The following is a 12,428-nucleotide window of genomic DNA, read 5'->3' as shown; positions in this document are numbered from 1 at the left end:
AAAAAATATTATTTTTAAAATTAAATATTTGGTATTTAATTTTCAAGTAGCTGTCCTGCCTTGGCTATTTGAGTAATGTGAGCCCCTTAACTTCATGAATCACAAATGCACAAAACTGTTTTGAATCTGCGTATGCAAACTGGAGCAGGGGCTGTCCTCGCTCAGAGAAAGAGGAAGGCTACCGGAGCTGCTCTTGGTGCTGCGGCCGGCCCTCCTCAAGCTCGACCTGCCTCTGCAGGGCCATCTCTCTCGCCAGCTGCTGCTGCTGCTGCTGTTGCTGCTGCTGCTGCTGTTCCTGCTGCTGTAATAAGTGCCCCTGCAGCCTTTGCTGGTGCAAAGCTTCCTGGTGTTTCTGCAGCCACTGGGCCTCCTCCGCCTGCTGCACTGCCAGTCTCTGCTGTTCCAACTGCTCCTCATAGGGTGATCGGAATTTGATCATTGTCTTGGCTGAAGGGTACACCTGGGATGAAAATGAGTTGGTGCAGAGCAAGAGGGGTTACTTCCTCTGGGTTTTCTCTTCATTTGTTTCTCCTGACAAACTCGGGAGGCAGGGCTGGTTTATTAACACCTATTTGTCAGGTGAACTGTGATTATACATAAAGTCCAAAAACTCCTATTTCCCAGCTTTCTCTGAATCACCCTTGGCTTCTTTAGCAGCAGATGTTTCCAACTGCTGGTATTAAGGCAGATTTTCAATGCGCTTCCTTCTCAAATGGAACAGAAGGCACAACAGAAGATATCAGTTTCAAACTGTAAAATTTATGTTCACAAGGCTCTGATACAAACAAGTAATTGGTAACTTTGGTAACTTCACGTTAACTGGGCAATCTGTGACCTGATGCTATGCCTACGGCTTTTTCCATGAACAGTTTAAGACTGAGGGATGCTAATTAACTCTAGTAATATATATACCAATCCCAGGCAAGGCATAGCCCCCCCCAAAAAAAGCCACATTCCAGATTATAGTGGAAAAGCAGATATTCAACTTTTTTTCCAAAGAAACTAAGAATGGCTGAGAAGATGGTGCCTTCTGATTAAAGGGAAATCGGATAGAGTAATTCTTAAAACTCTGCTTCCCTGAGATATTATCTCACCCCAGTTATAATGGCTTTTATCAAAAAGGCAACAATGAATGCTAGTGAGGATGTGGAGAAAGGGGAACCCTCGTACACTGTCGGTGAGAATGTAAATTAGTATAGCCAATATGAAAAGCAGTATGGAGGTTCCTCAAAAAGCTAAAAATAGAACCACCATATGATCCAGCAATCCTATTACTGGGTACATATCCAAAAGAAAGGAAATTGCTATATTGAGATACCTGCACTCTCAGGTTTATTGCAGCATTACTCACAATGGCTAAAACATGAAATCAACCTAAGCATACATCAACGGATGAATGGATAAAGAAAATGTGGTACATACACACAGTCATAAAAAAGAATGAAATCCTGTCATATGCAGTGACATGGATGGAACTGGAGGTCATTATGTTAAGTGAAAAAATCCAAGCACAGAAAAGACACATATTGCATGTTCTCATCCATGTGGGAGCTTAAAGAAAGGATCTTGGTAAGACAGAGAGTGGATTGATGGTTACCAGAGATGGGAAAGGGGATGAAGAGAGACTGATGAATGGTACAAACATAGTTAGAGAGAAGGAATAAGACCTAATGTTTGGTAGTTCAGTAGGGTGACTACGGTTAACAATAATCTATCTTATATTTCAAAATAGCTACAAGAGAAGAATTTGAATGTTCCCAAAATAAAAAAGAGATAAATGTTTGATGTGATGGATATCCCAATTATCTAGATTTGATCATTATACATTATATGAATGTTTCAAAATATTGTACATACTCTGAAAATATATACATATATTATGCATCAATAAAAAAGTCTGTATTCCATTGAGCTACTCCCCATCCTCCCTGCCATACTCCAACTAACAAAAGCACACACAATTCTCACCAAAGCAAAGAAGGTAGAGGGCTGGAAAGCAAATTTACTTCCCCTATTGGGGAAGAACACAAGACTGGAAGAAGCTTTCTGAGGTTAAGTTTGCAACTACCCAAGAGGGCAACTACAGAGGTCTTCACACCTGCTTAGCCTAAAGCCTCAAGCAGCTTGAAGTCTCAGAAAATCTGAGGCCAAATAAAACTTGAGTGATAGAAGGTGATCAGCATCCATGTAAAGGCCAGGTAACCTACTATTGAGACTCAGTTTAGAGACAGTAAAAGAAAGGCATCTAGCTGCATTAAGTGTTGGTTTAAAAGAAGAAAGGGTAGAGTTTTCTTTTAAAGCATCATTTATAATAATCCTGGCCATTTTTTTTTTTTTAAGAAAGGGAAAAGTCTTACGTGTAAGTGGCATGCCCAGTAAGGGATCCTGAGCAGAGGCTGTTTAGATATGCTCACCCAGTAGAATATCTCCAAGTAGTAAAATCAGATTTTTGATAATTAAATAACCACCTTGAAGGTGAATGCAAAAGGCAACATACTGACAATAAATGAACAGAGAGAGGAGGACGCCTGATCATAGAAAATGAGACTTTTCTCTACCTCAAGATGCTCAAGACAAAATTTGGGTACAAACTGGGAAGATGCTCCATTGGGTGCTCACCTGTTCTACTCTATTAAGGTGATGTGAGAATGAATCTCTGAATGTATACAACTGACAAAAAGAAGAATGCACATGTACAACAGTTGTGCTCTCTGATCACCAATCATCTTTCTGAGGCATGCAAATAGCTCTGCTATTAACATTATAAGAGAAAACTTAAATATGAGCACATAATGTTTAGTAGAATCACTCACATTTTTATTCCAGGTTTTCCATCCCAGTATACCATACCAGAAGCGGGTGACCTCATACCTCAGCACGCGCGTGCCCTTCCAGGAGGTTGGCTGCTTCTCGCTGCTCATGCTGCTCTTTCCACTCCCGATCCTGCTCCTCTGGTGATGGATCGTGTTCCTCCTCAAGATGTTCTGCCTGCCCGACCTGTTCCATTTCTTCCTCCTCCAGGGCCTTTCTGTGCTCCTCTTCTACCTGATGCTCCTCAGGCTCTCTGCGTTCCACTTCTTGTTGGACTGGTTCTGGAGGAGCCTGAAATTCTGCCTCCTTATGGGTGGTAGCATAGAGTTTTGTGTCTTCTGCTCTTCCAGCAATTGCTTCATGGTTCTGCCACACATCACTATTTCGAGACACCTAGGCCAAGCACATCACTGGAATGACACTCTTCCATTTCAAAAGTAATGATGTAATTTCTTTATTTCCATGTCTATGGGGCATGCGGCTACAACAGAAGAAGGTGTCTAGAAATATATACAGTCCTGCCTTTATGGCTGCAATGGAGTCACTTAATTTTCTTACTGTGTAATCTCACTTATAAAATAGATAATATAAGCAAAGCTTCATCTGTGAAGAATACAGTAAATAACCTGGAAAATAAAACCTCCAAGTAACCAGTATCTCAGAAGTAAACTAATTCCTATTTTCCCTTAGAATAAAAAGCTTCAAGTGATGAAATGTTTACATAATTTTCTTCAATGTAAATTTTGTTTTCAATAATTATTTGAAAAGAGAAGGGTAAGATAAAATTGAGGAGTTGGGTTTAGTTTTTATTAGTTTGGTTTACTAATTTAAAAAAGAATGCCATTACTAATGAATATCCATGTTTAGTTCAACATAGTGCCTGTTAAACAAGACACAGTAAAATATTTTTAATGTATTAAAGTAGTAATTCTTCTCTGCAAAGCAGCAGGAGTCTTTTGTAAACATTTTTATTGCTAATATTGAAAACCCTGAGGAGAAAAAAAAAAAAGAAATGTCCTTTCAGAATATCCCTCCTCTAAAATTAGTTGACTCAAATCAGTTCTCCCTATAAGTTTCAGCGATCTCTATATGATTTGCACTACCTAGAAAGTGAGGAAGAAAGAGAATATAGTATCAACAGAAACAAATGTCACTCTTTTTTTTCTCTCTTTAACCTTCAGTATCAGGAAAAAAAAAAAAAAAAAAACCTTCTTTGGTCAGATTGCTCTCCCAAAATTGAAACAAATGTGAAACCCTATTCTTAAATTAACAGAGATATAATTATCAAATGTGAGACATTGGACTGTATTAATAAACTGGGGAGAAAAGTCCTTTCTCAGACATTTGAGGACAACTGGAGTTGCACATTCTAGCGACATCCTCACACATCTGGCAAGTTTGACTTAATACTGCCCCAGCTTTACAGAAAAATATTTCTCTAAAGAGCTCTAAGTACTTTCAGACACTTGTCAGTTATCTTCACAGTATCCTAGCAAGGAAGGTTACTGTAGATAACTTCTATCTCCACCTCAGAGTTGGAAAAACTGAAGCTCTGAGTCACTGGAAGATTAATCCAGTAAACTGGTAGTCTGACAAGAGCAGAGAATAGAACCAACTACCAGACCAGTGACCTGGTCACGCTTTCTTTAGTCATTAACATAAGAGTCTGAGAAAGAACAAGAGTCCATGAGGATATTGAACCTGTCTGTTGAAGGAATACCCTGAACATCAACTTAATTATTCCCATAACTTGGTGGAAAGTTTTCTCAGTCTTCTCTTTAATGTTAGAAACCACTTTGTGAGCAAAGGACATGAACAGACACTTTTCAAAAGGACACTGATATGGTTTGGCTGTGTCCCCACCCAAATCTCATCTTGAATTCCCACATGTTGTGGGAGGAACCCGGTTGGAGGTAACTCAGTCAATGGGGTCACATCTTTCCCGTGCTGCTTTCGCAATAGTGAATAAGTCTCACGAGATCTGACCATTTTAAAAAGAGGAGTTACCCTGCACAAGCTCGCTCTCTCTGCCTGCTGCCATCCATGTAAGACAGGACTTGCTCCTCCTTGCCTTCCACCATGATTGTGAGGCTTCCCCAGTCATATGCAACTGTAAGTCCAATTAAACTTCTTTCTTTTTTAAATTACCCAGTCTCAGGTATGTCTTTATCAGCAGCACGAAAATGGACTAACACAAACATATATGTGGCCAACAATCATATGAAAAAAAAAAGTTCAACATCACTGATCATTAGAGAAATGCAAATCAAAACCACAATGAGATATTATCTCACACCAGTCAGAAGAGCTATTATTAAAAAGTCAAAAATAACAGATTCTGGTAAGGTTATGAAGAAAAAGGAGTGCTAATACACTCTTGGTGGGAGTGTAAATCAGTTCAACCATCATGAAAGACAGTGTGGAGACTGCTACAAGACCTAAAGATATAAATACCATTTGACTCAGCAATCCCATTACTGGGTATATGCCCAGAGGAATAGAAATCACTCTATTATAAAGACACATGCATGTGTATGTCCATTGCAACACTATTCACAGTAGCAAAGACATGGAATTAACCTAAATGCCCATCAATTATAGACTTCAATAAAGAAAAATGTGATACATATACACCATGGAATACTATGCAGTCATAAAAAAAGAACACGACCATGTCATTTGCAGGGACATGGATGGAGCTGGGGGCCATTATCTGTAGCAAACCAACACAGGAACAGAAAGCCAAATACTAAATGTTCTCACTTATAAGTGGGAGCTAAATGATGAGACACATAGGCACATACAGGGGAACAACACACTCTATGGTCTATCAGAGGGTGGAGGGAGAGGAGCAGGAATATAACTAATGGGTACCAGGCTAAATAGCTGGGTGATAAAATAATCTTTACAACAAACTCCCATGACAGTTTACCTACATAACAAACCTGCTCACGCACTCCTGAACTTAAAAAGTTTAAAACAACCACTTTGTCAGAAAGATAACCATATTGTCTATTTTTTATTACAGATGATTGAAAAAAAAATTTCGTAGAAATTAATGATAATGGTAACTACTTCTGATGTCTCACTTATGAGATATTCTTAAGTAAGGCTTAATTTTTATAAAGAACAAGAATATAAAATAAATGTATTACTTGACTAGCACTCATACCAGGGGAGTGTCAAACAGGTCATTTAATTCAAATTTTGACATGCTCTGTGTAGACCTAGCACTGCTCCAAGTTCAAATACATTACTAACTTTAGTATTTGAGCGGGTTGACTATAAAATCCTCATGATCATTTAACCTTCTCACCTTAACCCCCCCAAAATCCCCAACCTTGAAAAACTCAGAAACTACAGCTCCTTGAAGACAAATAAACCTACATGAATAAAGACAAAGACATTAAAGTCTTTCTCAGAAAATACTAGCAGCGGCCGGGCGCGGTGGCTCACACCTATAATCCCAGCACTTTGGGAGGCCGAGGCAGGTGGATTACCTGAGGTCAGGAGTTCAAGACCAGCCTGGCCAACATGGCAAAACCCCATCTCTATTAAAAATGCAAAAATTAGCCAGGTATTGTGGCGGGCACCTGTAATCCCAGCTACTCAGGAGGCTGAGGCAGGGAGAACTGCTTGAACCTGGGAGGCACAAGTTGCAGTAAGCCAAGATTGCGCCACTGCACTCCAGCCTGGGCAATGCAGCAAGACTCCGTCTCGGGGTAAAAAAAAAAAAGAAAAGAAAACACTAGCAGCAGTTCTCAAAGTGTGCTCCTCAGACCAGCTGAATCAGTTAGAAATGCAAATCTTTAGGCCTCACTCCAAATTAACTAAATCAGAAACTCTGGGCCTGGGGCCCAGTAATCTGTGTTTTATCAAGCCCTACCGACGATTCTGGTATACACCAAAATTTAAGAACTACTGGTCTCTGAGAAAAGCTGGCAGTATTAAGAGCAGGTCCCCTCTTGGCAGCTTGACAGAGAAAGTGACCTAACCATAGATTACCAGTTCATGCCTCTTACCTCCTGTACCTCTCGGGTTGGCTTCTCCCTTGCTGTGTTGTAACCTTGTGGAGAATGTGCCACCTGGGTCACATTTTGCTGTTCTGCTGGATCAGGTTTTCGAAGGCTTGGAATCCTATTCAGAGTATCTTTCAGTTGTTTATATTCTGCAACTTGAGTCTGCATATAAATTGCACAATTGGATACAAATTGCACAATTTGAGGAGGGACTCTATGAATGCCCATTCATAGATGGGCATTTGGGTACACTGTAAAACTAGACAAAAATGTTGTAAATACAACATTTACAAGTTAGAAAAACAGGCAGATTGTTTCCATGCATTAACTATTCTTACTTGGGCATGTTAATCATTTTTGAGCACATGCAAATTAGAAACAGAGCTGAAGGAAACAGAAAAAATGTCTAAGACAGATGTTAGTTTCTCATACTACACTGAAGTCAGAACTTTTGTAAATAACTTACTAATATAAATATCACTATTAAAAGTAAGACCACTATGTGATGTTTTATCATATTAAAAAATCCATTAAAACTCACACAATAATAAAATACAAGTGCAGATACTTTTACCAATATGATCTGAGTAAAATCTTTCAGTAGAAAGGAGTCATAGGTTTAAAATAAATTTTAAATACAACCACGCACATACACACAGACATACACACGTATAAATTACTCAGGCCACCATTTTCCCCCTCAGTTAATTCGTGCTCAGATAGAATCCCTTATTTGCCAGAATGTTTCCTACACTGTGCTCAGTGGTTTCTGGAAAACAGTGGCACAGCTGTGATAGACTGGATTTTTATCCTCCATTCTGAACCATCTTTTCTTCTAAAGTGACAAAGGTACTAACACAGGTATAGGACTAGAATCTGCTCATACAGCTGCATCTGTGTGTATATGGGGTGGGATGTGTGGATATTTGTGTAATATTTTTAATACAATGAGCTAGAAAATTTGAAAAAATAAATTAATTAACAAAATCAAGAGACATTGTGTATACTTTGCTCATTTATACACCAATACTGTTATCCTGAAAACAAATATCATGTGTGTAAACAGACATATAAACACATGCAGAGAACACAGAAGTCTTTTTCTCAACAAGCTTCCCAGACAGGGCCACCTCCTCAGTGTGCGGGGCACAGCAGGTGAGTGGGGCCAGACCCCACCAGCATTCCTGCTGCCATAGCTATGCACCATGGCACACTGCTCTTCCACCCTGAGAGAGGTGCTTTTTTTGCTTCTTTCTAATGTACACTAGGGTAATGAAGTCTGCTTGCTAAATAATTCCCAGGGCACTGCTTTTTAATAATTTTGTAGAAAAGTGCACCATATGACTAGCAACGGCTTTTATTTGAGAAATCTAAATATTTGCAAACCAACTTTGGTGGTAAAAAAATAAATGACATCCACATAGCAATGCTTTTAATATTTTAAGATAAATATGGAGCAATACACAAAACTTAATTCTACTCCATCTTTCTCCTAGATACATAATCTTTGAAGGCAGTAATTGTGTGTTGCACAATTAGGGACCATATTAAAAATGTAGGCTCCTGGTCCCCTACTCTTGAAATTATAATTCAACAGGTCTAGGGCAAGGCCCAGGTACCTGTGATGCAGGAAGTCTCAAAAAATATCACTTAAGAGTCGAGCGTGATTTCAAAATCAGGATACTTCAGCCTCGGTTCTGGTCCGCTTGATTTTGGGCCGCTACTTTACTTCCCTTTTCATCTCAGTTTATTTAGTTATAAAAAGGTACAATATTATATAACTCACAAGGTTGTGAGGATTAAATAAAATGCTCAACTACATTTAAAAATCAGGTTGTCAAGGCAGAATCTCCTAAGATGATTTACATGAGAAATGCAGGTACCTGAAACAGCACTTGCTTTTTGAAGGAGATTTGGGGAAAGTCTTAATACGGTATTACAGACTGAATGTTTGTGTCCTCTCAAAATTCATATGTTAAAATCCAAAGCTCCAATGTGATGGATCAGGAGGCAGGGCCTTTGGGAGGTAATGAGGTCATAAGGGTGAAGCCCTCCAGAATGGGATTAGAGCCCTTGTAAAGGGATCCAGGAGTTTTTTCTTGGTCTACTTTCTGCCATGTGAAGATACAAGGAGAATTCAAGTCTGCAACCTGGAAGAAGAGGGCCCTCAGCAGAATCTGACCATGCTGGCACCCTGATCTAGGACTTCCAGCCTCCAGAACTGTGAGAAATACATTTCCATAGTTTATAAGCCACCCAGTCTAGGGTGTTTTGTTATAGCAGCCCAAAGTGACTAACACATATGGCTCTAATTAAGGATTGCACCTAGTTCTGACACCTTTTTTTAAGGCAGGACAAACCTTTAGCATTCTCCCCAAAAAAGATATTTCAATAAATAGAAAATTATAACCATAGGTTAAGTTAAAAGAAATTTTTTTTTTTTTTTTGAGATGGAGTCTTGCTCTGTCACCCAGGCTGGAGTGCAGCGGCGCAATCTCGGCTCACTGCACCCTCCGCCCCGCTGGGTTCCAGTGACTCTACTGTCTCAGCCTCCTGGGTAGCTGGGATTACAGGCACACACCACCACGCCTGGCTAATTTTTGTATTTTTAGTAGAGATGGGGTTTCACCATGTTGGCCAGGCTGGTCTCAAATTCCTGACCTCAGGTGACCCGCCCGCCTCAGCCTCCCAAAGTGCTGGGATTACAGGCATGGGCCACCGTGCCCGGCCAAATTTTTTTTTTCTATTATCAGGGTGCTACTCCAGAATTTGGTTTTGGTCATCAAATAAATGATTTTACTTATCTTTCTATGGATTTTCAAATTGTTGCTCAGTCTAACATTTATGGCCATTACAGCACACAGAGCACTCAAATCAGTTTGTCACATTTATAGTAAGAAGAACAGCCTCATATAAAATAACACTTGACAAAATTTTTTATAAAAAAGATATGAAATGAAATGATCCCTGATGTCAATTTCATTTATACACATGTAAAAAAATCACTACACAACTACAGGTTAGGAGGAGATACCTAATCAATGACTGTCTAGAAAAGGAATCTCACAAACACAGATGCTACAGCCTCTGAGATGGGTCAGGGACAGAAAATTGTACCTTTTAATAATTTTATAAAGAAAAGAAAACCAACATGGGTTTCCTGACGAGCACAGATAGTTTACCTTTGCTCTTTTATCATAATTCCTCCAGTAGGAATAAAAGTGAAGATCTAGTTTACAGCAGCAACTAAACTAGCCATTCCTGTTTCCTTGCTTCTACTAGAAAGCCACATAACACTTAGCATGAAATGGCTTTAATAAGCTCTCCAACACTTGTATTTGCTCCCCTGTTCATTCAGTAAATATATACTGAGGGCCTGCCTTGTGCCAGGGGCTGTTCTAGGTTTGAACAAATGGAGCTTATGACTCTTGTTTTTCCTTCTCTGTTGACTCTTCTTCTTTTCTGTAATTTGACCGACAACACATAAGCCTCGTTCCAAAAGGAGGGTGTGCAGGCTGGAATGCTGGGAGCAAGGCAGACACAGAAGAAAAAGTCTGACAACAGTTTATTTCGGTAGCTAGCAGCATAAAATCCTACAGATACTACACCAAGAGTCAACACAGATCAGATAGTTGCAAAAGACCATATATGTGAGATCATTTCTGTGATTTAAACAAGTATTAGACTACTGCACGTAGGGACTGGAGTGAAAAGAAATGATCGTAAATGTACTGCACAACCAGTGCAAAAAATAATCAAAAGTTTATTTAATGTTTTATCAACTGAATTTTGAAAGCATGCATGGTTCTCAGGATTAGGATAGCTCTGTCCTAAGGAACTCACTGAAGATTGGCTTGTAAGAGACTGCATGCATAAAGGAATTGAGAAATGTTAAGCAGACTTGTAAAAAGAACCCACAGAGGCTGCTACCCTTCTAACCTGTGCAGCAGCTAGTGCACTCTTGTGGTCTTCCAAAGTCACTACAAGTTGTTCATGCTCGGAGAGTAAATTCTTATGCTGTTGCTACACAAAAAAGAATTTTACATGTTGAGCTTTAACATTCTATGACAAATTCTTCTTTGGCTGATCATGATATGGCTACCCAAACGTTATTTGCTTATTTATTTGTTGTTGTAGCAGCATGTGTTAAGTTTAAAAATCATTGTAGAGAGAACACTACACTTTATGTAGTATTCCAAAATCTAAAATGTGCTACCCAAATACCATAATCATTTATTTATAATGAAATCAAAACCAAAGAAACAAACCTCTCATTATTAGTAAACTTTTATAAATAAAAAGCTTATTAAAATGTAACTATTTAGCATGAGAATAATTTCAGTATTAATGAGAACATTTAGATTTTCAGAACATCTTTTAGCTTACAATGCTGAAGTGGTAAAAATATTAGGTACACTCTAGTTAATGCAAAGCCCACAATAACAACTTGGATTTGTAAAGCAGGCCAATTAGGGAATGACTTTTAAAGTCATTCTACCAAGTACAGCAGACAAACACTACTGAAACGTTTGGCTTTTACCTTGACATCTTGAAGCTGTGTATGTATGTCTTGGTGTGCTTTCCTTAGTTGTCTATTCTCTTCTCTCAAATTGTATACAGTTTCTATTTTAGAAAAAGAAGGATCACACATAAAGTCTTGAAACTTCCAGGATTCTGTTTCTATTATTTTCATATCTACAGCCACTTATAACTTATTTTAGAATTTACTTTGAACTCAGACAACATAATATTTAAAATCAACAAAAATTGTATTGGGATGTAGCATGTTTTTAGCTGGACATCTCAATCCATTCTGGTTCAGTACTTTAAATGCTTTTAAGTAACTCTGGCATTATAGACAAAAGATAAGGAAATTTTCGTTACGTAGGAATTAAATATGAGATGTTTAGTTAATAAGCAAGCCCTTAGGAATAAAATGTAATGGGTAGGTGTATTCAGATTTGAGTCTCTTCACAAATTAAAAACAAACCTTCAGCATTTCAGTCAAATTTTTTAAAGTAATTTAAAATTTTAAAGATACATAAAAATAATCAGAAAGCATAGACCCTTAACCCTTTGTAGTACTGCCTCAAGACTAACTCCTGCATGTCATTTTGTTGTAACTTACTTCTTTTGAAATGCTTATAGAGAAACGTTGCAAAAAACGTATAGAGTGGTCCTAAGGACCCAACACCCAACTTCCCATCATGATGACGTCTTATATAAATATAGTACATTACCAAAACCAGGAAACTGGGTCACTACAATGAACTAGACTACAAACGTTATTTGGACTTGACCACTGTTTTTGCATGCACCATATGCCTCTGAAAACCAATTACCTCACTTTAAACTCATTTAGCACACCCTCTCCCCCACCCCTTTTTTTTTTTGGGTGGAGTTTTCGCTCTGTCGCCCTGACTGGAGTGCAGTGGCCGGATCTCAGCTCACTGCAAGCTCCGCCTCCCGGGTTTACGCCATTCTCCTCCTCAGCCTCCCGAGTCGCTGGGCTACAGGCGCCGCACATCGGCCGGCTAGTTTTGTTATTTTTAGTAGAGACGGGGTTTCACCGTGTTAGCCAGGATGGTCTCGATCTCC

General features: G+C 38.9%; 1 protein-coding gene across 1 annotated transcript in view; it reads right to left on the bottom strand.

The window, feature by feature from the left end:
* Nucleotides 1-12,428, bottom strand: part of GOLIM4 (golgi integral membrane protein 4) — an 82,717-nt gene that overhangs the window by 15,298 nt on the left and 54,991 nt on the right. The window contains 5 exon segments of the mRNA XM_017895106.1: nt 183-460; nt 2,872-3,204; nt 6,834-6,992; nt 10,770-10,853; nt 11,371-11,453. Coding sequence (XP_017750595.1) covers nt 183-460; nt 2,872-3,204; nt 6,834-6,992; nt 10,770-10,853; nt 11,371-11,453 — 937 coding nt within the window.

This window comes from Rhinopithecus bieti, unplaced genomic scaffold (assembly GCF_001698545.2).
Source record: "Rhinopithecus bieti isolate Rb0 unplaced genomic scaffold, ASM169854v2 scaffold_25901, whole genome shotgun sequence".
Taxonomy (NCBI): Eukaryota; Metazoa; Chordata; class Mammalia; order Primates; family Cercopithecidae; genus Rhinopithecus; species Rhinopithecus bieti.
This window is presented reverse-complemented; position numbering and strand designations above follow the sequence as displayed.